The following is a 25945-nucleotide window of genomic DNA, read 5'->3' on the forward strand; positions in this document are numbered from 1 at the left end:
CATAATATTCTTATTTTTATAAAATAATTCTTTTAAACAAGTTTTTGGTTTAAAGATGGTGAATAGAACTACCCAATAAGATTAAATGCCGTGTGTGTGTGTGTGTGTGTGTGTATTACCTAAACTCTTAATTGTGCCTGTGGATTCTTAAGTGTGTGGAGGTAGTTTTTTAACTATTTAATTTAATTTTTATTTTCTGATAGAGCCTCACTTTGCTAAAAGACATGACAGTTGATCTTTAGCTATAGTTTGACACCCATAACTTGGGAAAATAGCTGGGAATAACATATATCCTCGAACAGAGATCATAGCCTTTGTTAGAAATCAGCATGCTGGGAAGAGCCTTACAATGCTCTGAGATGACTTGAGAGAGCCAGCCACAGGACACGCTCACTGGAGCCTTAGTCTTGTGCTCCAGCAGCAGATTGAAGTACTTGGCCTAAAAGATCTAGGTACTGGACTTTGTCTACTTTGTTTTTGGAGATAGCCAACATGTAGCAACATTTATAACTCTATTCTAAATCAATTTTATGTCATGTGCTTTTATCTTTAAAGCTAAATTTTGTCAAAATGAATTTTGTTACAGATGCTGGTAAAAAGCAAATGCACGAATTAAAATTTATAACATTGTAACATAAATAAGATACTGCAGTATTTTCTAGTATCTGCTAAGACACTGAATTGTTACTACCATTAAGTGTATCTTTAGGGTGTAGTAGCAATTACATCCATAGCAAAAGAATTTAATAGGTATTTTCTTGCAAATTTAGACATGGGCAACTACTGAAATTTTCTTGACTCGTATTTGATTTTCATTTTCCTTAGAATGTGTTATTTTGCTGAAACCATATTCAAAGCCTGGGAAGATTGATCCCCTGCAAGATACACTTGAAGGTTAAGTAACTACAGATCTCAGCTAATCCCATGTAATCTGCTCTTACTAAATGGCTGTTTGCATTCCAGGCACACCAGTTTCTGAATGCTTAGGATTTGGTTTTTACCTTTTGTTCAGATAACCTCTGCAAGGAGCAATGCATTTCTTAACATGTCTGGGCATTGTGCTTAGCTTTTTGGAAGGAGTGAGCTGTTCGTGTCCTTCACAGTGCACCTGCGATGATCACGGCAGAAATGATGGCGCGGGATCAAGGTATGCCCCTCTCCTTGCTACTAAGCGTTCTAATGATTCCGAGGAGAAGGACCACAACCAGACAGCCTTATTTTGAAAGCAAATTTTTGATCAGAAATCGGAGGAGAGAAGGTGTAGGGTACATAAGCTCAAACTCAGTTGTGTTTATGCTGGTTGCCCACTCCGTTGTTTTCATTTTGAGCAGTTTAGCTCTTAAAAGCCTCTCTAATTATTTGAGAGTCTCAAACACATTCTATGTTACCAAAATATTCACTGCATTCGTATTCACAAAATGTCTATTTCAAGAGGTCAAGCTGAAATGAGTGTGGCCAGCTCAGCCTGATTCTGGAAAGCATAAGAGGACTGGGCCGATCAGGAGGTGCTAGACATGCCTAGGTCATTTGCTTCCCAGGCTTTCCATCTCATTTTGAAGGTTATTAATGCCTACTGGATAGACCTTAGAAAATAAGAAGGAAGATCACAAGAGTGAAGTTAGAGAGGTTCATAATTAGAATTTTTTATTTGAAGATGCTGAAATTTACAAAGGAAAGAGGTTTGAAAGATACAGAGCAATCCTGTCTGTTGCAGACACCATAGGGCCACACAGAAGTTATTTAAATTAACCTCTGGGTTGCTTTAACATCTATGTACTTGTGAAGCGAGAATAATTACTTACTTATAATATACACGAGTCCTTTGAGATGGAAGTTAAATGCAAAAAGGAACTCTTGTTAACTGAACATAATAGGCTGTGTTTTTTTTTTTTGTGAGGACATTTAATAACAAAATCAGATTTTTTTGGTGACTTAGTTGGAGTGAACAGTGTCCTCTTAAAGTAATGTGTAAGAATTGCCTAAATAAATAATTATTATAAAAACATTTTTGAGTAGTTTGTCTTGTAATTATATAAACTTAACCAACTCTTGGTATCTTTGTGAGAGATTCACTAGGTGGTTTAAGACAATGAGAAGAATGTAACAAATTAAAGACCCGTTTGGCAACGATATGTAGCAGTTAATGACTTGGGCCAAAGGACTTTTGTGAAACAACCACAGAAATGTTTTCTTCTCCATGGTGGCCCCATTATTGATGGATTTTATAAAAATCATGGTGTATTATTCTTGGCAAGAACTCTAGAAATAATCTAGTTTGACTGCTGTCATTTTATAAATGAAGAAATTAAATCATACAGAGACTAAACGACTTGTCCAAGGTCACAGCACTGAGTTGATGCAGTGCTTGGTTGATAAAGACTGAATTTTTTGGCTTCCAATCCAGGATTTTTTTCCAATATAGCACACTGGAATGCTGACTTAATGAGTAGAAACTGGATCATTCTGGTCTAAAGTAGCACTGAAATTCGTGATAAAGAATAGAAATGAAGAGTAGGAGGTGTCCCTAGAGAATTCCAGTGCTTCTGTATGGTCTGGAGTTACAGGCAGGAGATGACGCTAGCAGTGCACCGCAGCCATAGGCTGCTTCCCTCCCTTTACATTACAGGCTGGCTTTAGAAGTTCACTGATTTAGTGTGATGTGTTTTACTGAATGACTGTTTTATTGTAATTATTTACTACATGGACCGTGTATTATAATTTAGATCATGCTTTACAAAATGTTTCTTTGTTCATTTTCAGCAATCCAGTGGGAATGAGTATATAACTGGAGACAAATAGATCTTTTTTCCAGATTGAAATGAATCTAAATTCTCTGATTCTTCATACTTTATGCTCATACTCAAGACAGGCTTGTTTTTATATGCCTGTTTTACACGTGCCACTAAGCAAGATTACAACGTGACTTGCTCAAGGTCACTTAAATTAGTGAGTGGTTAAGACATAAACTCACAGTTACTGGTTTATTCTTTGGGCTGGAAGCTACACACAAATCACATTGTTAAAACAGCTCAACTTTAAGGTCTAGTGTGAACACTGTCCCCTTCTTTTCTTCCTTCCTTCCTTCCTTTCCTTCCTTCCTTTCCTTCCTTCCTTCCTTCCTTCCTTCCTTCCTTCCTTCCTTCCTTCCTTCCTTCCTTCCTTCCTTTCCTTCCTTCCTTCCTTCCTTCCTCCGCCTGTCCTTCCTTCCTTCCGTCCTTCCTTCCTTTCTTTCCTTTTTAAAAATTAAATTATCCCCTTTAAAATGATCAATTTATAACTTCAACAGGGGATTCTTTTAAAATATGCCACTTCCTAAAGAGGTGACATGTACACTTCGGAGTTGGACAGATGTGGGTGTGAAAGGCAGCAGTGTGACCCGCTGGCGATGTGACCTTGGAAGTTACCTCATGTTAGTGGGCCTTAGTTATTTCATCTATAAAAATGAGATTGATGGTAAAAAAAAAGGCAAGCACCCATTGAGTGCCTGTTATGTGTCAGAAGGTATAAAACTTTACATCTATTTCTGTTAACTATGGGAAAATGAAGTTGAGGGATTGGTGAAGTGGCTTTCCATGGCCACAAAGGAAGTGGCAGAGCTTAGATTGGAGCCCAGACCAGCCTGACTCCAGAGCTGGTGCCTTTACCTATTACCCAACATCTACCTCACAGGGCTGTTTTGACAATTAAATAGGGTGATGGATGTGATGTGTGTTGCACAAGCCTGACACAAAAAGAGCTCCATCATCTTTAGGTTGAACCACATGAAATTGCTTATATTTGATCATTTTTAATCTATAAAAAAGGCCATCTCACATGGTTCCACCCAGAAGAAGGTGATGATGACGAATTATTAATGAATAGGTCAGCTAGGCTGGAGAGAGATTAATGCGAAAACCAGTAGGGAATGAAAAACTGAAGTATGTTTCAAATAAGTATTGTTTTTTTCAAATGAGTCTCGAAAAGCAGGTTTCCTTCCACTGCTCTCGTTGTGACACTAGGTCGGTACTATGTAATGACTTGGATATGAATGAGGTCCCCACGAACTTTCCCGTGGACACTGTGAAGCTTCGCATAGAGAAGACAGTCATCCGCAGAATCCCCGCCGAGGCCTTCTACTACCTGGTGGAGCTCCGCTGCCTCTGGGTGTCTTACAATTCTGTGGCCAGCCTTGAGGCCAGCAGCTTTTACAACCTAAGGCAGCTGCATGAGTTACGCTTGGATGGGAATTCTCTGGCTGCTTTCCCTTGGGCATCTCTGCTCGACATGCCCCACCTGAGGACCCTGGATTTGCACAATAACAGAATAACCAGAGTGCCAAACGAGGCAGTCAGGTACCTGAAGAACCTCGCCTACTTGGATTTATCAAGCAACAGACTAACCACACTGCCGCCTGATTTCCTGGACAGCTGGTCCCACGTACTTACAACATCATTCAGAAGCCTGGACCTTCTGCCACGAAGGATTGTTCTTGGTAAGCTCACAAGCCTCTGTGCTTTTCAGATCCAGGTAATTTGTTGAGCATACGTTCAGTTGTCCAGCCATTTTGTATTTATTGAATTTGGTTTCTTACTACATACTTGCTCTTTTGATCTAACGGTATTTTAGTACTTGAGTTATGTGACTTTACCCATCTACCCTGTGTATGGTGTAATCTGTGTGTGTGTGTGTGTATGCGCTGTAGAGAGAGGGGAGTTGGCCTCATAAACCGAGAGGCTCATGCTGCTAAGTGACAAGATCTACCCGCCTGCCCTGATTCTTCCAAGCGTACCAGTGCTCTGCACTCTGCCAGACAGCCTCCTGCTCTGGTGTCTTTTAAACCCTTCATCGGACTCTTTAACAGTGAGAGGGACATCACCATCTTTATGAGGCAGCAGTGGTTTCATTAGTTAGGGAGAGTAGCTGCCAGATTTTCTTAAGAAGAAATAATGAAGATATCAGTTATTTTACTGGCCCCAAATAGGTCTCCTCATGGATTTTGGTCTCTTAGTTTAGCTGTGATTAGTTTTGTATGTTTTGATCTTGACTTTGTTTAGGTTCTATGGGTTTTGTCTTGGGTTCTTAAAATGTAAACTCCTTGCAGTAAGTCTCTCTTTTCTTTTTTTTGTATTTTCCTATGGTGCTTTGCACAGTGCTCTGCACATGGTGAATGTCCAGGACATGTGGTTGCCTGATTGAAATCGGTGAACTCTGAGACCCTTCTCAGGGGCATCTGTGGGCAGTGAGGCCTTTCATACTTATGTGTGTGACACAAGCCTGAGGCTTTGATCGGTCAGTTTGCTTTCTAACATTTTGTTCGCCCAGTAAGGCTGTGTCAGTTCATAAGTTGTGTCCATCAGGGCTGCAGAAGAGGTTGTACCCCTCTAAGGAGGATGGAAGAACTGAGTGCTCGGCTACTGAAGTGATTTATAAGACTTTTGGAGTGAGAAGCAACTAGATGCTAAATTTGCCAGGAATCCCTACTGACCACATCACATGCTCAAATAGTCGCTGAAATAAACTGTCGAGAAAAGATAAATTTAAGATTTTTTCACAAAAAATGCTGTGACAGCACTTAAATGGTTTTAGCATTGCTTTCATTGAAATGTAATTGCATCTTGGTGCTTATAAGACTAAAAGTGTGAGTGAGAAGAATAAGGGAGACAAAAAATCACATAAGCCTTTCTTATATCGACATTTCACATTTTGCTCACTGCTGTCTAGTCCTTCGAACATTTTTATTAGAGAATAAAAGAAGTATTATAGGATGAGTTAGAGAAAAAGACAATTTAACAACAGTTGTGGAATCTATATTACGTACATTGCGATAGGCACCACGTAAACCTATACTATAGCATTTATTTATTTTAGCCACTAATTTGTACTCCTTATGAGTAAGTTTAATAGCTACAAATTGTCTTAAACAGCGAGAGCCTATTTCTCTACATATTTTTCTAAGTTTCCCTGAAAGCAATTCTTGGTTCTAATAGATTAGCTAGTGGAGATATAAAGCAGAAAATAAAATCAAATTAATAAATTGCTATTAATAACTCTCTAATGATTAGTTACCGATGTTGCAATGAAGAAGAAATATATAAGACATCAATATTTTTCACTTGTCAGTTAAATCTAGATGAGAACTTAGGGATCAAATGAGAAAGGGTTATGAAATTTTATTGTCCATGGAGATAAACAACTTTATCTATGTTTTAGAGTTTGGATTCTTTTAAAGCAGATTCTTTAAAGGCAGTAATATGAAAATACTTTCAGTATAATATTAAATTTAGAAAGCAGGATATAATTGAACATAAAGCACAATCATAACTACTTTAGAATATATAAAGAAAAAGACTGAAAATATATACTAGCTGGTTAACTGTCTTCTTTGGATGGTGGGACATCTTTTTAATGTTTTATATTTTTCAAATGTTCTACAATGATCATGCATTACTTTAAAAATAATGATCATATCATGATAACGAATAACAAAAGGTATTTTGAAACATGTCCAGCCATGGGTGGCATCTGGCTTTGACAAAGCCATATCTGCTGAGTCCTCAAAGAGGACTCTACATGTGTGTGAGTCACACACAGAAAACTCAGTTTTCTCATCTAGAAAATGGAGATGGGAGGACTGACTCCATCTTACTCATAGAATTGTAATGAGAATATAATGAGACATTTTAGGTGACAGTTCTTTAGAAGGTGAGGTGGACAGCCTCTGAGATTACGATTTTAGATCAACAATAACCCATAGCAGCTGCGACCGAGATAGGAGTGTATTATGAGGAAAGACTTTTCTACTTTGTTATTTTTGTTACTTTAATCATATTTAAGTCTTCAACTTTGTCCATTAAAATATGGTGATAAGAACTAGTTCTAGATTTTCTAGAACGCAGTGTTTAACTGTAGCAATTATATCTTTCCAGGTGCCCTGTAGAGTTTACTCTTGTACTGTGACAGTGGGATATATTTTGCTTTTATTTAATTTTTATTATCTCATGTTTATTATTGTTAGCAGATGAAGGTTCTATTTGTAATAATAATAGTAATGGCTCATATTGATGCAGTGCTTACCCAGGGCCAAGCCTAATTCTTATAATAGACATATCATCTTCCAGTTTCATGTTAACCCTGTGGGAAGTACCATTTCATTCCCATTTTATAGGTCAGGAAATGAGGCACTAGTTAAGCCACTTGCCTATATTCACTCACTACACAGTGATAGAGCTGGGGTATGAGGACAGGCTGTTTGGCCCCAGAACCCATGCTCTTCCCCACTCCTTTGTAATTCCAGGGGTTAGGTGTATAATAATACCAGACTTATTTTCCTAACATATGCATTATTCATTTCTTAAAAATTTAGGGAGTGGCCTTTCCATTACTCCTTCTCTCCTCTACATGAGTAAAAATATCAATTTCATAAAATTCTCTTTTAGTGTATCTATAAAAACATAAACTAGTGTCCTGCAAGTATACGTTTAAATTAACTATGAAACTAGATTAGCTTTTTGATTTGCAATACAGGTAAATTTCCATGACCTTTTCTCAAGAAAAAGCAAATGTTTACACAGGCAGACTCTATAAGGCCTAACACTGTTTATCTTGGAGAAAAAAGCCTGCAGTTGGAGAAGTCATAAAATGCTTTTGTGGGTACATTTTTCTGGTACCCAAATTGCTCAGTTGTAAAGATGGGCTAGTCTCCTATTCCAAAGAAGGTGGCCCAAGTACTCCCCTACAATTTTGAAAATGACATTAATTTAATTCAACAAACACTCCTCAATCCCAGTGGGTATGCCTGTCCTTTTCTAGGCACGGAGGAGACAAGTTACCCATAGCTAAGGCTTACTCCTTGTCAGGTGGCCTTCTGAGGACTCCTGGTGGTATCTCAGCCTTCTGGCAAACCCCATGCAGTTGGCCTGTAATCACCACTACCCTCTTTTTTATAGCAGGTAAAGAGGCAGGGTCAAGCTTCAGATTCACAGTCCAGCTCTAGAGATATTATTCTTTTATTCTTTAAACTTTTTTTTATATTGAATAATTTGTATATGATGGATCTTAAGTGTATAATTTGGTAAATGATGATAAATGCGTACCCCCACAAAACCCACACCCTCATCAAGACACAATAATTTTAATACCCTGGAAAGTTGCCCTGTGCCCCATCTCAGTTAATCTCCTCCCTTCCCAAGCAACCATTATTTTTATTTCTATCTCCATAGGTTAATTTTGTCTGCCCTAGAATTTTATATAAATGGAATCATATAAGAGGCACTCTCATACCTGGCTTCTTTTACTCAACATTATATCTTTGAGATTCACCCAAGTCATTGTATGTTCTCACCGCTGAGTTGTATTCAGTTTTGTGACTGTACCAGTTGTGCACTTCTCCTGTTGTTATACACATGAGCTGTTTCCAGTTTTTAGCTCTTTTGAATTAAGCTGCTGTTAACCTTCTTGTACAAAGCTTTTTGAAGCATATATTTTTATTTCTCTTGGATAACATCTTAGGATTGAAATTGCTGGGTCATAGGATAACTGCATATATAACTTTATAAGAAACTACTAGTTTTCAAAGAGGTCGTGCTGTTTCACATGCTTACTAGCACTGCCTAATGGTCTACGTGCTCCATATCCTCACCAATACAAGTGTCTTTTCCATTTTAGCCATTCTAGGGGTGTATGGGTCAGGGAGCAGTACCACATTGTGATTTTAATTTGCATTTCTCTGATGACTTCAGACTGTCAGCGACTTGTGATTGTCCAACTTATGAAGATTCAACTTACAATTTTTCAACTTTACCATGATGCAAAAGCAATAATAATTCAGTAGAAACGGTACTTCAAATTTTAATTTTGATCCTTTCCCAGGCTAGAAATATGCAGTATGATACTCTTGCAAAGCTGGGCAGCGGCAGCAAGCTGCAGCTCTCGGCCAGCCACGCTGTCACGAGGGTACTGTAATGCCATTGTTCTTTGAATACTATTGTGTTTCGTGCTTTCTCATCCCATCATGTCTTCAAAATGCCCATCTGTGTCTCCTCTGCTTCTGGAAGAGGAAGGCAATTACCCTTGAGATGAAACTTAAGATAATTGCCCAACTATAGGCTAATGTAAATGTTCTGAGCATGTTTAAGGTAGGCTAAGCTAAGCTTGATGTTTGGTAAGTTATTGTATTAAATGCATTTTTGATTAATAATATTTTCAACTTACCATGGGTGTATTGGGTTTATTGGGGGCACGAGAGCATTGTAAGTTGATGAACAGCTGTAATGATGTTGACCATATTTTCATTTGCTAACTGGCCACTGGTATATTCCTTTATAATTTTTTAAGGTTGTTTTCTTTTTATTATTGAATATAAGTCTTTTGTCAGTAATATGCATTATGAATATTTTCTCCAGGTTTGTAGCTTGTCTATTCATTTTCTTCATGGTGTCTGGTAAGAAAGGTTTAAAGACATCTGATTTATCAGTGTTTTACTTTTATATTTAGTGTTTTCTGTGTCCCATCTAAGAAATATTTGCCTACCTACAAGTCACCAAGATATTCTACTTTCTTTATAGTTTTAACTTTTAAGCTTTACATTCTTAGTTTTTATGCTTATGACTGTGATCTATTTCAAAATAAGTTTTGAGTATAGTGTGAAGTAGGGGTAGAGGTTTATTTTTTTCCAAGCAGATGGCCAGTGTTCCAGCACCATTTGTTGAAAGACTTTCTTTTCCCAGTTGAATTGGTAAACACCACTGTCTCCACAAAGCTGACTAAGGCATGGTTTTGCCTTCAAAAGCTTATGGTTTGCAGAATAATTTTTGAACAGGAATTTATTGCTGCATTTCACAAAAAAATTAGGCCATTTAATCCAACTACTTTGATACATGGAAAACATTACCCTTTTAGAAAAGGGATAAGGCAAAGTTCATTTGCCCCTCGCCAAGAATAGTCATATAAAATAAATTGATTAATGCAAATTACCATGAGCATGGTTGGTATGTTACCTTGAAGGAATGCAGTACAAGTAACACTTTAACTTCAGAGAGTTCTTGTACCTTTGTCCCCAGAGGAAAAAACATGTGATGAATATGTTCAGCATTTAGATCACTGTTAAGAGTTGTACCTTTGACCTTAGATGTTTCAAAGCTGGAATAAAAACACATTATATTTTTGAGAGATTTAAAAATATTTTCCTGGTTCACATAACTTTTAGATATAGCCAGTTGGATTAATTTTGTCTCATCGTTAATACATTTTTATAACTGTTTCAAAGCATGAATGAAACTATTAATGTTATAGCTCTTGGATCTTTCCCCGGATAAACATTGTGCTCCAGACTTCACTGCTTTGACATTTGTTATTTGTAGATAAAAGCACTTCTAACTACCACTCAGGGCTCCTGATATTTTTAGGTGATGAACAAATGAGTTATGGTAGAAGAAGTATTAGATTAGGAGGCTAAAACATCTGGGATTCAGGACTACTTACGAAGTCAAGACAGTAATCTCTTTGTGTTTTAGTGTCCTCTGGTGTGAAATTGGAAGAATCAGACTAGCTTCCTGAGGTCAGTGTAAGACATACACATGGTGGTGGAGAATGAGAACTTTAAGATCAAATGCGGTTCAAATTCTGACTGCATCCAGTCGTGTGACTTGAGTAGATCCCTTAACCTCTCTCAGCATTGATTTTCTCCTCTTTAAAATGAGGATGATGTTAATATTATCCACCTCATTGGGACTAAGGCTGACAAATTGTTTAGCATGCTTAGCAATGTTGGAAGACAATTTTCCATGGTCTTGCACATCTCCACATGCCTTGCAAACAGAGGTGGGCACTGACTGCTTTTCGTTCTGAACTGTCTTTTCAAGGATGTTTGTGTAGAGAGCTGCTTTGGAAAGTAGAGGCTTGTCTCCCTCCAGAGTGAAGGATAGGCCCAGTGTAATAAAGGTAAGGTCTTTCTCCAGGGCCATGAGTAATAAACTATCCTTCATCTCTGACCAACATTTATAAAATTGGCAAAATAAGATGAGTTGGTCACCCTAAAGTAGGGTAAAACTCAGACCCTTTACAAGCCTTGACAAATGTGGAATTTGCAACATAGGAAGCAATCAATAATGTATTGTTATTATTTTATAAAGAGAAAATCAGGCGTAACCAGTGACTTAAAGGTATAAATAAAATATTCTACACATATTAATTATTACATGACAGAATGAATTTGATGTTTGCTGGCAGGTTGGATAGAATTCAAATCAATATTAGAGAATCGTCATAGATTGACAGTAGTAAATGTAAGAGGAAGAAGTTCAAGGTAATCTACCTATGGAAGAAAAAAAATTTTTAAGATGGAAGATTTAAAAAAAAAAACAGTAAATTTTTACCAGTACTGGCAGAAAAATATCAACCAGTCATGAAGTGCTATTATAATAAAAAGTGCTATTGAATCTTCTGCTATGGTTAGAACTTTTTAAAATTGCAGTTCTGTCTTTTCTCCTTAAGAATCGTATAATTCACTCCATTAGTAAAAAGCCACAAACCTTTCTGAGATAAATCTTTTCAACTTTGGGCTTTATGGGAGGCTGCTATGCTACATTACCCTTAAGATCCTCAGACAGACTTGTCTGACTAAAGCCTCTGAAGCACCATCTTAGATCCTTCTGAGATCTTAGCAAATGCTTTTATAGACTCACCCACACTGGATTTGCTTTTCACTCTGAAGCCCTTTCTTAATTTGAAAATTTTGGAGAGGCTGGGAGTAAGAAACAATTTTACTATTGAACCCAGCAAGTTTCGGCTCTTTTATATTTAACAGTTCTTCTTTTAGCTGTTGTTTCTCCTTTACATTTTACTATGAGCAGCAAGAAGACGGCAGGCAGCAGCTCAACACTCTATGTGGAAATAGCCTTAGCTAGAACATTTATGCCATTAAGAATACTAGTGCTTTCATAGCACCCTAGAAATACCTTTATCACTATATTTATGGCATTTTGTGGTACTTGGTTTCAAATCTTGGTTCAGACATTAATTATCTATGTGGTCAAATTATTTGGTTTTTCTATGTCTCAGCTTCTTCATCTTTAAAATGGGGATAATAATACTACCCCCCTCATAGGATTGTTGAGATTAAATGAGATAATATGGGTAAGTGCTTAGAGCAAAGCGTAACACAGAGTAAATGCTTAATGACTGTTAGCTATGATCATTAATGATCTGAGCTGACAGGATATGTTCATTCAGGTGGCTGGAATATAGGGCAAAACTGACAGAAAGATGACTTCAGTTCCTCCCTCAGAGCACTTCTGTTTCAAGGGAGACTGTAGACACCTGCTTCCCCAAGAGTCTGTGATGTAAAATGAAGCTGTCAGAATAACCTTTATTGGCCTTTTCCTCTCTCTGGTTTAGGTCTGCAGGACAACTCTTGGTTCTGTGACTGTCACATTTCCAAAATGATTGAGATATCAAAAGTCGCCAACCCTGCCATAGTGCTTCTTGACCCACTGATGGTCTGTAGTGAGCCCGAGCGCCTGACAGGGATTTCGTTTCAGCGGGCTGAGTTGGATCAGTGTCTGAAACCATCGGTGATGACCTCGGCCACCCAGATCACATCTGCTCTGGGCAGTAATGTCCTGCTGCGGTGTGATGCCACTGGCTACCCCACCCCACGGCTCACCTGGACCAGACCTGACAGTTCGCCAGTTAATTATACAGGTATTTTCTTAATTCAGGCCCATGTTGAAACAAGGAGTTTTCAAAGGTCTGAATTTAACCTCATGTTTTGGGAGATTTGCAATTAGTTGGTTAATTCTAATAAAATATGCCAAGATTGTTGGGTGAAAGGAATTTGAGAGGAATTCATTTCATCGGTTAATATTATCCTCAGTTTATCTGACTAACTAAATAGAAAATAGAGAATCTGATATTTTTCTTAATAGAAAGCAACATGATCCAGTGCATGGGTGATTACAGATAAGGCTTTTGTCTTTCTGTGTCATCTTGGATATGGCTTGCTTTAAAATGTATAACCGTTATAATGTTCTAAAAATGGGTTTTCATACAAGTTTCTCATTTTTGAATGATTATTTAAATAATAAATTACATGCAAACCTTATTATGAAGCAAAGAGTATAATTTTTGGAAATACTGGTCACATAGACTTTTCAGATCCTAAGACCAATCTGATGTTTTGGCCTTAGTTTCAATAGTGATATTCTGATGATTAAACCATTCTGATGATTAATTTAACTTAAAATTACATTCAATTGAGGTTGAAATCATGAAAACTGATGGAATAAAAAAAAAAAGTCAAGGCCCAATATTCCTACAAATAAATCGTAAATTGTCCATACTCTGAGATTGTGAGTTAAATCTGGGGCTACTGCTAAGGGCATACTGCTAAGGGCATTGTTATTCTTCATAAAGTTTCAAAAATCAACACAGAATGTAAATATTTTAGATTTAGTGTTTAGGAAAGTAAAATTCCAATTTCGCAAAAACTATATATTATTTTGCAAATAAAAGAATCCACTAGATAATTTCTTAGTTAATCTAAATTAAACATAAAACAAAAAATTGAGAATACAAATTATGACCTTTCCATGCCAGAAAATGATCTGCTGTGCCCTCTGCAGATAGATAGTATTTTATTACAATGAAAAAATATTTGGGAAAATACTTGTGATAAACATTTTATGGGACCACAGTAAGTTAAAATTGGAAATGATCTTTGAGATTACTTTGTCTTATCCCCTTATTTTAAAAGTTACCACTGATGGCTCATGGGAAAAGGATGCATGAAGAACCAAATAGTTGTTTCTTTTTCAGTTGGCATGTTGCTTTTTTCCTTTCTTTTTTTTTCCTCACAGAATTATATGTATATTTTTTCTTCCAGTAATTCAAGAATCTCCAAGGGAAGGAGTCAGATGGTCCATAATAAGCTTGACAGGCATTTCTTACAAAGATGCCGGGGATTACAAGTGTAAAGCCAAAAATTTGGCTGGGATGTCAGAAGCTGTGGTTACTGTGACAGTGGTTGGTGTTGTCACCACCACTATATCATCAGACACTTCTGAAAGAAGAACTAGAGATCACTTTGAGCGAGAGGTCCAGTCAGGAGCTAGAAGATCTACATCCATACCTGGTTCATTGCCATCTCCCTGGCTTTCTTCCTCTTCTTCTTTCTCCTCTGCTTCTTCCACTTTCCTTTCTACTCCTACTTCATCTCCTCCCTCTGCTGCTTCCTTCTCCTTATCTCCTTTCTTCTCTTCCATTGCTTCTTCAGCTATAACTCTAAGCAGTAGAATTTCAACAAGCACCAACATGGCCAGCCGGAAGTCATTCCTGTTCCACCCTGACGGGAAAAGAAATTTAAAGGTGGAGATGGAAGGAAGTAAGCTTCCCTCAGCTAGTGCAAGTAAGAAAGAAGAGATGGCATTGTTAGATCGAGCAACGCCTGTGGAGGGGAATGCCACAATAGAAAATCTCAGGGCAGTCAGCAAGACCAAAGACAGTGTGACTCTGATGTGGAACATCATCAACACCACACATAGCTCTGAGGTGACCGTGTTATATTCCAAGTATGATGAGAAGGATCTGCTGCTGCTGAATGCAGACTCCAGCAAGAACCAAGTAACCATAGATGGCTTGGAGCCTGATAAGCAATACATAGCATGTATCTGTCCCAAAGGAGTGCCTCCTCAGAAAGACCAATGTGTCACCTTTTCTACTGACAGAGTTGAAGAAGAAGGTGATTCTCAAGAGTTCTTCCTTATTGTGGTGAGCGGTACTGCCTGTGTTGTTGTCTTGCCATTGATTTTTTTCCTGTTGTACAAAGTTTGCAAACTGCAGTGTAAGTCAGAACCCTTTTGGGAAGATGATTTGGCAAAGGAGACATATATCCAATTTGAGACCCTGTCCCCCAGGTCCCAAAGTATAGGAGAACTTTGGACACGAAGGCACAGAGACGATTCAGAAAAATTGCTGCTTTGTTCTAGGTCAAGTGTGGAATCTCATATGACTTTTAAAAGTGAAGGTTATAGATCAGACTATTATTGCTAAGGTTTTATAGCTTAGACACATGTGAACCCACAAAATTTCTTCCACAAAATTAAAGGTCTGAGAGTATAGTTGACTTTCTGAATGACTTTCGGACAGATTTTTACATCCTCCATGAAAATCACAAATGGAGTGCTTTTAACTGGGTTTTAAAAACTACCATCAAACTTCTGAACTGAAAAGACAATCTTGATTTTTGTTGGGTGGAAGATGTACCTAGAAATAACTTTTAGACTAGCACTTAATAAGTTAGAAATACTTTAGGGTAATGTTTTTAGGGTGATGTGTTAGTTCTTAAAAAATAAATTCAGGTGAAAAAAAGTGAAGTCTGAATTTTTAAAAGATAGTTTTTTGAGCAGTGAAGAAAGGTTAGTATAGTCAGCTAAGCCTTGATGTTCATTCATGTTCAAAGTGCTTTATGGCATTTGCTGTGGACATTTGCTGCCACTGCCTAGTGGGTGAGAGTGGAATGATACAGAGGCCTGATTTAACCTTCATTGATTTCATGTTCACTAAGGTTAAATAGAATCGGATGGAGAGTGAGGGCTCCTGCTCTTGGTACCATTATGTATTAAAGTACTGTACAGTTGTATCCATGTTGCAGGTAAAAAAAATTTCCCCTTGTCCTTAGAAATATAGGTATTAGCAAAAATAAGTTTAAAATGAGGATCATGACAAATAGTAAGGCCGTTTCAAAAAATAGTAACATTTGCTACCAGACTGTATGGGTTTTCTTTTTAAGTGCTCATTTTAAAATAATTTCTTTAATATTTTGATATTTACTCTTTTTTCCTCCATCTCTCTCTTCTCCTTCCCTCTTTTCCCCTTCTGCTTTGTCAGAAGATATTCAGGTAGTCAAAGACCACAACTAAGCTGTTTGTCTTTTGCCATGTTATATTTTGCCATATTATATACCCGGATAAAGGGAAGAACTTTGAAAATCTTTTTTAGATCCAATAAAGCATGTGTTTGGATTTTGGGAGAGCGACTTCAGTGGATTCGTTTGATCAAACTTTCTAGGTTAAAAACATCAAGAAAATTGAACTAGAATGGGTCACATCAATAGATAGGAAAGGTGCTTCATAAATAAAATTTAGAGTTTTTTTAAAGAAGTTTTCATCACCTTTAGTAATGATTATATTCCCTTTACAATGAAAGTTTTGGAGTATATATCGGGGTCCTTAAATATTCTGAGAAGCAAGTTCTAAGCAAATACTATATTTGTGCAAGAAACATATTGGCTTTAATGTAACACATTGTGGAAATTAAAATACAAGCAGCTGGAGAATGAAAAAATTGTTCATTCCAAATGGCTCTTAATTAAAAAGAAAAAAAGAATTCTAGTTTAGCCATTACCTGCATATTAGAGGAAGACCAGCATGGATGGATGGCCTGCTTGGAACTCCCAAATTTCCCCTTTTTGTATAATTTCTGTTACTTTCCTTTCCTTTCCTCCCTTTCCCTTCCCTTCCCATCAGTCCTGTCCCTCCCCTCTCCTCCCCTCCCGCTTCCTTCCCTTCTCTTTCCTTTCTTTCTAGCTTGTTTGTCCTTGGTGCTTTAATCACTGAGTGCATTGTCTAATGATCTAACAATTTTTAATTCAATATTCATTGTTAGGGTTTGTTAGAAGAATACCTTGTGTAGACAATTTTGTATTTAGCTTCAAGTTATGTTTGATCAACTTATTTTAAAGATCGCAAAAATTTGCATTTCTTTATTCTAAAGGCATCATGAAATTTCACTGCCATATTCAAAAGGTTCACATAAAGAGACTGCCAAAATACTACCACATTAGAAATAATATATATGACTATGGGAGAACGTTACAGACTACTGAAGGTTGTCATGAAAGGAGACTTGGACCGTCCTGATGAGATTAATTACTGACTACCTTCATAATTAAAATCAAATAAGGCCTGGACTTAGTTTTGACCAACAAGCAAGAGCTAGTTGGTGGTATGGAGGGGCGAAAGCACCTGTGTCATCTTCAATTTGGTATTGGTACATGAGGCAAGTTGCAAGTAATTTGTTCCTAATAGTGAAAGAAGTAGAATTGTAAATCATCTACTTTTTAAAAATACATTCATTTGAGTGTAGTCAAGGTTATCATGATGATATCATTGCTCTTACGTTCTTATAAAAAACAGCGTGGAATTCTACGTAATCAGCAACCTGTTTATGAATTCACCATAGCATGGTGAAGAGCAATCATATATATGATATATATATAATTAAATATCATTACAATGCTTTACTTTCAGACAAAATGTACTTGAGGTTCGTAAAACTTAGGGTACACATGATGGTGTGTCACATGGGAGGCTGTCATCAGTCATGTGCTTAGATACACAAAAAAGATGTCGAGAACTCCACGCTAATAGTTTGTGATAGCCAGAAAAGCAAACTCTGGGTTTTAGAGTCAGACAAGTATCATAAATTTTGGGAAGCTTTTACAAGAAGTTCAAAGAAAAAGTTTTTTGACCCACATGGACTTGACTCTCAGAATGGGGTTAAGACTAACCCCCATTTTAAAAAACAACACTAGAGTTGAATAATCGTGAAATAATTCAAATAAAATGGGAGACAGCTCAAGAAAGTTGAATGACTGGCTAGTAATCTGAAATTTCAAATGTGTATATAAAAAGAAAGGAGAGTAACCAAAGATGAACGTAGAAATGTAGGAATTAAGGCTCTTTATAAATTGAGGATGGAAAAAATGGTAAAGTGATCAGAAGGAACTGTAAGTTGTTTTTTTTTCTTTTTTTCTTTTTTTGTCAAAAAGAACAAGGAAATAATAAATCCACTACTTAGAGATGATAACAGAAAGCATTAGAGAAGTAGCAGAATCCTGTTTTCTCTTTTCTAGACGGGTTGTTAAACGGAATATAGAGAAGAAACTATGAAAAATAGGAATTTTCAGCCCCAGATAGATGAGAGATTAGTAAACTAACACCAAGATATTTAAAATGAGGCCAATGGATTAGGTACCAGGATGGTAACAGAATTTTCAGCCATAATCTCAGAGCTACCGTTTAGTAGTCTTTGAAAAGTCATGGCAAGTAGAGATACCGCAAGATCACAAATGGGTAACTTTTATCTTTAGTTTTAAAGAGGGAAATAGAGTAGATTTTGGAAATTATAGACAACTTGATTCATGTTTGCAGATTTGACAACAGATTGTTAAAAAGCTCGTTTTTGAGCATGCAGAAATGAATGTTATGGTCATTAGCAGCTAACAAATGTCAACTAAAGAGAAGCTTTGATAAACTAATATGGTTTATTTTTTATGCAATTACTGTGCAGGTAGATTAAAGGACTGCTTGAAAATCAGGTAACAGCTAGCTATTGTTATTTGTCTTGACTCGATAGAGTAATATGGGTTGTCTCTTCTCAAGAATGTCTAGTAATGGCTTTAAATAACATGGGAGAGTGTCTAGTAGGGTGCATTTGCCCTATTCTATTTAACATTTTTATAAATAACTGGATGAACATAGAGATCCCAGCTCTGCAGATGACATGAAAACAGACAGGGTATCTTATATCAGTGCTTCTCAAACTTTTCCCTGGAATATTCCTAATGGAAGTGGAAAGTAAACATGTACATTTGGAGAAACCAGGCAATTGTCCTGAGTGGCTACCAGGAGAGGAACATTTCTCTGAATTATTTTGTCTTAATTAAAAACCTTGTGAATTTCTATTTTATAGCATAATCTTAAAAAATATAAACTAATCTTCTCCCTAATCAATCTCATTTCTTTAGGTAAAATTGACATTTCTGTGCCTTTGGCTGTCTTGGCACCTATTCCTCCAGAGGTATTCTGCATATCTTCACCCAGGTCAATTATAATAGAATAGAGTAACAGACAGAGACCTGTGGCTCTCTATCAGAGACTATTTCATGCTATATAAAGCCCTCAATAGACACTTATATGACAGGCAAAGAAACCAAATTTTGACAATTATCTAAATAAGATAGCATATTAAATCCAACAGGGATAAATATAATTTTTGCATTTGGATTAGCATAAATGTGGGTGTTCGAGTGGAAAATAAATCTGTGACTTTAGTTGATTACAATCATGCTGTGAATCAACAGTTATGTAATTGCTAAATATGCTAACATTAAGTTACTTTAACATAAGTAGTAGTTAGATCAAGGAAGATAAGAGTCCCTCTATGCTCTGAGTTAATAAACCATTTCTAAAGGGGCAAGTTTAATTTTGGATGGTAAATTTAAATAGGGACCTTGATAAACTAGGGAGTAGCCATAGGAAGCCACTAAGATCACCTAACATCTAGAAACATGGTCATGCAAAAAAGGGTTAAGAACCTGGAGCACAGACTTTGGGGAGACCAGACTGGCTTTGTGCAGCACATGGCACCAACTGTTGTTCTCCAGCACTGTGCTTAAGAGCATCTGTTTGGGTTGTTAAAATGGAAACTCCTGGGTTCTACAGGTAGAAATTCGAATTCAGCAGCATGGGCCCTTGAAAACTTCATTTTGCCACTCAACTCAGGAGAATGATGCAGGTGATATAAAGACTTTGAGAAACGCTGTTATATGCAATGAATGTAAAAGCAATATTGGAATTACAAAGAAGCCGAATGGATCCACATTAAAAAACAAAAACAACTTTTTTTGGTACCAACCACAGTTGAAAATAGTGAAGTAAGCTGTGTTGTAATAGTAATACACAGGACATTCATGGGTATTCCAGGAGTCAGGGATGATGCAGAGAGACATTATGGGACATGGTAGACTAAAAGTCCTCAGGTCAATCATTTGGACTATATCAGAAAGAAAGGAAAACTAATAAGTATATTCATTGGTTTTGGTGGAAAGAGAATGCTAATATTTGTATTGATAAATAGCCTCTTTTTGTTTATTAATTTATAATAAAATTGATTTTGTATACAGACAGTTGACTCTTGATTTGTTCAAATAGTCAAAAAAATTAGGCTGTACTCCCAATAAATATATTTGTGTTGTCCTCTTTTTTGCAATTAATTTCAACTAAGTGGTTAGATGAAAAAGTCATCATAATTTTTCTTCTTTTTGATGTAAGTTATGACATCGATAATTCATTCCTTCAGGGGAAAAAAACTCCAATGTTTATGTATTATTTTGGTATAATTTTTAAGTACAATTAAGTCCTTACAGAAAAGCAGCAATTTTCCTATTGTTGCATTATTTTAATACATCATTTATTAACTGTGCTAGTTGTTTTTGTCTTATGAAATTTCCCAAGTGTTTAATATTATGACAGTAGTAAGAAGTTAAATTCTTGGAATAATTGCATGGATCTCAATTGATGTTGAATTCATTGTCATACTTTCTATGATCTTCAGGAGCAAAGAAAGAAGGATAGGAGTACAGAAGAATTTTGAGAGAAAGCATCTTAAAAGGCAAGACAGCAGGTCTGGAGGATAATGGCGACTGCCTGAATCCTAGTATCTCCATGCATTCTTCCCTAACCCTCAACCCCTAAAAAACTATTAGTTTAACAACACGATGCAAATAAAACCATACATGACCCATATTTTTAGCATTAGTAGGAGACAGACAATATCATGAACTATAAATATATTTTTTAAAAAATTAAGAAATAAACATCAGACTTCAATGAAATGTCCTGCCAGTTCTGCGAGCCTGTGGGTATAGAAAGCAAGAGAAGGAAGGCTTAAGAGACTAGGAAAAGAGAGCTGAGAGCACGTGTGACGCGAAGGCAAAATCACACCTAGAAAACGAAAGGCAAACAAATGTAAATATACTGACTTCACGTCTGAGACTTGGCAGTTCATGGCTTGAGCTACAGGGAAGAGGAGTGAAAGTGAGTGGACCCAGAGATGGAAGCCTCAGAAAAGCATTCCTTCTAGGGGAGAAGGAGCTAGAGAAAGGTTTCAAAGTCATGGCAGTGAGAGAAAAAAAGCAAGAGGGGGAAATTAGTGTCATGCACTGACATCGGTCATTTAATACATTTAATTGTGGAACAAAGACTAAAATGAAAGTGAGTATATAAGTGGAAGAATAAATTGTGGACGTACATAAAGACAATATTTTACCTAATGTGAAAACACAGAGACACACCCATCAAAGTCAAGAACAAGGCAAGAATGCCTACTATTTCTTCTGTTATTTCACAGTACTGGAGGTACCACTAACCAACTCTAACCAATTCACTTAGGCAAGAGAAAACAAAGCTATAAAAATTGCAACAAAAAAGAGGTAAAACTATCTCTATTTGCAGATGACATGATAGTAATGCCAGAAAACCTAAAGAATTAGTGATTAAAAGCAACTCAAACGATAAAAACAAGGTGACAGTATATAAAAATCAAAATTAAAAAGCTTCGTATACACAAATAATAACCATTAGAAGATATTATGGAAAAAGAAACCCTGTTTATAATAGCAAAAAATCTAAAATATTTAAGAATAAATGAAATATGAAATATTTAAAATTTATCTGAGGAAAAATCACTTCCGAAAGATATAAAATTAACTTTGAACAAAAAGAAAAACATGCCTTATTCTTGAGTAGGATGTTTCAACATCATCTAGATATAAGTTCTCTCCCAGTTAATTTATAAGCAATATTATACCAATAGAAATACCAACACACTTTTTCTTTTTTTTTTTCTGGAGCTACACACCTTCTACTTAGAAAGGGAAATAATAAAACATACATACATATATTTGCATATTCTTGCAAAAGAAACACAGGAAGTTTAAACCAGAAAGTAATGAAATAGATCGTCTATGAGAGATCTGTTACGGGGTAAAGGAAGGGGCAGTGTGGCGTGACGGTAGTGAGGGTTAAAGGAGGCTGCACACTTCTCTGAGTATATCTTTTTGTATAGTTTTTCTTTTTGGAAGCATATTATTGTTCTACATACTCAAAAATTAAAATTAAAACTTCAGATGTGGGAAAATAAAAACTTAAACTAAATACAAACAAAAACAAACGAAAAACTTTTTCTTCCACTTCATAACCTTTCCATATTGAAGGGGGATAGAAGAAATAATCCAAATAATTTTGTTTTTCATTAACATTTTTATTTCAAGATAATTGTGCATTCACATGCACTTGTACTGGGAAGGGGCTAGGATGCCTCACTACAGCCCAGCAAGGGTGAAAGTCTAAGCCCCTCACTTGGCCTTTGCTGGCAGAGGATGGGGGTGGGATCCCAGTTTTTCTTGTGATATTTGATTGGAGTAGAGTGGTTATTGTCCAAAAGTTTTCTGTCTTGCTAGGCTGCCCTTTTCCAGTCCTTTGGCTAGAGAGAGCAGCCTTTATTGTTGTTTTGTCTATGCCTGTTGGCATTTCTGGATTGCCAGCTTCTTCAACTCCAAATGTAGAATGCAGAAGACAAAAAGAAAAGCCAAAGAACTCACCATCATGATGTCCCTTGGGTCTTGAGGTCTCTGGTTGTTCTGTCGTCTCTCCACCTTTCAGTGTTTTCTTATGTTTGTTTTATGTGTAAAGTCCAGAGTTTTTAGTGGTACTGAATAGAAGGAATTTAAAAAATGTATGTCTATTCTATTTTATGAAAAGTAGAGGTTTCTCCCAAGTAACTTTGGAATACAATCCTTTTACTATATACCTCAGGTAAAAAGACCACAAATCTTGAACTTTTTTTTTTTTTTCGTAGATTTGTTTTTGGAGTATTATAGATGTAATAATTCTATAAGTATTTCCTATGCATTGTAGGCATAAATAAATGAGTGAATGGGTTTATAATCTTAAAAACCAGTATTTTTACTGTGCAGAAAGATACAAATATGAGATAGGAAAAGGCAAGAAAAAACCCTGTGGGACAGATTGTAATTTGAAATTGAAAGAATGAACTGATTATTTCATATCTATCATCTATCTATCTCTGTCTATATCTATCTATCTATCTATCTATCTATCAATCATTTATCATCTGTCATCATCTATCATCTAATCTATCTATCTACATATGTTTTTCCCCTCTTAGCTCTACTTTTTGATTCAGCTATAAGAAATTATAATCCAATACTGAGCACACCTAGCACCCAAATCTTGCTTTCTAAATATCATGCCTCACTAAAGGGAACCAGGATTCCTTGGTAAAATAGCTGATTTCGAGACTGTGAGGGATGTTGAGTTGAACCGGAAACATCTTGCTGTGACAGACCATAAGGAAGTGCTCAAAAAAGTAATGGGATAATGTCAAAAGTCCTTTTGAAACCAGTTTGGAGATTCTTCTGTTGGCTAAATCTGGGACAATTTGAGCATAAAAATAAGTAAAGACAGTGACGAATTAAACCCACTGAATAAAATAGAAATTCATGAGTTATTACTAATAATATATAGTAGATAGATAGGTTATAGGCAAGTAGGTAGATAAATAGGTAGATAGATGATAGATAGATAGAAAGATAGATTGGAAGTAGCTCTTCCATCTAGCAGAAAGCTGATTGATAAATCAGGAGGGAGAAGAAGAGTTGGAAAATCACCATTTTGTAATCATCATAGTAAAGACTGGTTTGGGAAAGTATCACCAATGGATGGCAAATCTAGGGGGAAGTTTTGAGGAAGATTAAGATACATGGTTCTCCAAATGTCTCCCCACAGATTGCTCAATATTGCAATAGGAAAAGTTAGTAACTGGACAGTGGATAAACAGAAGAACCCTTTGAATGGGAAAACAAAATTAACATAAGGGGACAACAGATCCAACCTGCCTTTATATGAGATTTCCTGAGAAGAGCACATACCACTTATGTAATATTATGGCTGGGATGAGTGAAACTGGATCTAGTCATGAGAAAACAACAGATAAAAAACTCAAATTGAGAAATATCCGTGAAAATAACTGGCTTGTATTTTTTAAAAGTATTCATGGCATTAAAGATAAAGAAAGATGGAGATAAAAGGAAACTAAAGACTAAATAATATTGAAACACAATATTATCTTTGACTGGCTCCTGGACTCTCTGAAGAGAGAAAAAGTATAAAGGATATTATTATTGATATAATTGATAAAATTGGGATAAAGATGACTAGGTAAAAGTATTATAAGAATGTTAAATTTCTTCAATGTAATTTCTATACTGAAGTTATGTAAGAAAATAAGATCAATATTTATATTCTTAGATGATGCACATATAATGCTGAGGAGTAAAGTTTTGTGATGTATTATGATGTATGCAACCTATACTTCAATATATATTTGGAAAGAAGAAACTGATCATGCAAATGTGGTAAAATATTAACAGCTGATAAATCTGGATAAAGGATATTTTGGAGTTCACTTAAAACTTTTTTGTGAATCTGAAATTGTTTTGAAGTTAAAAAAAAAAGCAACAAACAAACAAAAAACCGGGATAGCAGAATTAAGATTAGAATGAAGGTAAAAAATGGAAATCCTGTTAAAACCTCATCTCTGAATTATAGCTAAAAATCTGTAATGAAACTTTTTGTCCAGGTTGTCAGAGCTTATGATTATAATCATTTTTCACATGTTCAACATACATTGGAAGAAACACCAGAACTTCAATGATCTTAAGTGATTAGATCAAGTTACTTAGCTTCTTAAAGAAAGACTAACATTTAAGGAGAAGTAGTAAAAATTTAAAAATTGAAAATTGACTTTGATATGAATGGAATTAAGGTCCATCTTTAGATAGAATTCAATGATACTTCTATATTATTAGAATATGACTGCTTTAGGCAGATATTTTTGGTATTTGTTTAAACATGATCTATGCCATATGTCCAAACACACCATGTCTATAGCTGATGACCAAACACAGCAGCTGATTCTTTTTCTTCTGGACAAATGGAGTAGTTTCCTTAGCCCAGGGAAATACTTACAAACTCAACATTCATTAAATTCTCTTTTCTCAGGACTCCTTCCCTAACCCCCACCCCACCCGGGCCTTCTCCTCACCCCACCCCTGTTAATCCTGATATCATTTTACCCTTAGCAAAATCTAATTTCATTTTAGCAATTTGTCCATTTGTACAATTGGACACCTAGGGTTTTAATTTTCAAAGCATTGCTTAAGGGGTGTGTCCCAGCTTCTTGGCTTCTTCAAATAAGTGTGTATCTGTGTGTGCATGCTTATGTGCTTGCACAGCAGTCTTCTCTTTGATAAACTGGCCCTCTAGTACTCTCTTGGAATTCAAATATAGTTCTTCATGTATGGCTACAAGTTTATTGACTGGTCATGTTTTAGAGGCCAAACTCTCAGAAGGAAGGGACCATGTCTGCCAATTTACCAGGTGTCACATATGGTTATTTTATGTGTTATGATGACAATGCACCTAGAAGAAGGTGAAGATTATATCCAATCCAATGTCTGAATGGTTTGTCTGGGTTATAATCTTAACTAATTATAGTTCAGAGATGAGAGGGCTTCAGAACTAAAATTTGGAGACACAATATAATATTGACAGGATATATTATGATGTCTGCAACCTATTCTTCAATATATATTTGGGAGAGCAAGAGATCGATTATGAGAATGTGGCAGAATGTTATTAACAACTGGTGAATCTGGACAAAAAATATTTTCAAGTTATTTCTCCACCAAGAGAATAATCAAGGCCTCCTTATGGCCAAATATTTCTTTACTATTTCAATTTCAATTAATTTTTTTTTTCTTGTTGAGATTGAACCTCTACCTGTATATTTTGGTTGTTTATGATTCTTTTGTGAATAGCTTTTTTTGGGACTTTTATTATTTTTCTATTGGGTTGGTAGTCTTTGCTTTTTTAATTTGTAAGACTATTTAAATATTAAGTATATTAACTGTACGTCAGCTATATATCACAAATATTTTTTCTTTGCTTTTCATGTGTCTTTTAGCTTTATTAATGGTATTGTACATAGAGGAGTTTTACAGTTTAACTACATTGTTGTGTAGTTAAATCAGTTCATATTCAATCCA

At 36.0% G+C, this 25945-nt stretch overlaps 1 protein-coding gene across 1 annotated transcript; it reads left to right on the forward strand.

The window, feature by feature from the left end:
• Positions 1-96: 96 nt before the first annotated feature.
• On the forward strand, positions 97-19857 carry LRIT3 (leucine rich repeat, Ig-like and transmembrane domains 3). Its single transcript, XM_039848880.1, has 4 exons — positions 97-1147; positions 3999-4471; positions 12373-12678; positions 13859-19857. The coding sequence occupies exons 1-4, from the start codon at positions 1032-1034 to the stop codon at positions 15022-15024; spliced, it is 2061 nt and encodes a 686-aa protein (XP_039704814.1). The 5' UTR covers positions 97-1031; the 3' UTR covers positions 15025-19857.
• Positions 19858-25945: the final 6088 nt, after the last annotated feature.

This window comes from Pteropus medius, unplaced genomic scaffold (genome assembly GCF_902729225.1).
Source record: "Pteropus medius unplaced genomic scaffold, Ma_sr-lr_union100, whole genome shotgun sequence".
Classification (NCBI taxonomy): domain Eukaryota; kingdom Metazoa; phylum Chordata; class Mammalia; order Chiroptera; family Pteropodidae; genus Pteropus; species Pteropus medius.

Coding starts and splice junctions, on each gene's coding strand:
- LRIT3 (XM_039848880.1), top strand. CDS start 1,032: ATGCATTTCTTAACATGTCTGGGCATTGTGCTTAGCTTTTTGGAAGGA. Junction 1,148..3,998: donor AATGATGGCGCGGGATCAAG/GTATGCCCCTCT, acceptor TTGTGACACTAG/GTCGGTACTATGTAATGACT. Junction 12,679..13,858: donor TTCGCCAGTTAATTATACAG/GTATTTTCTTAA, acceptor TTTTTCTTCCAG/TAATTCAAGAATCTCCAAGG.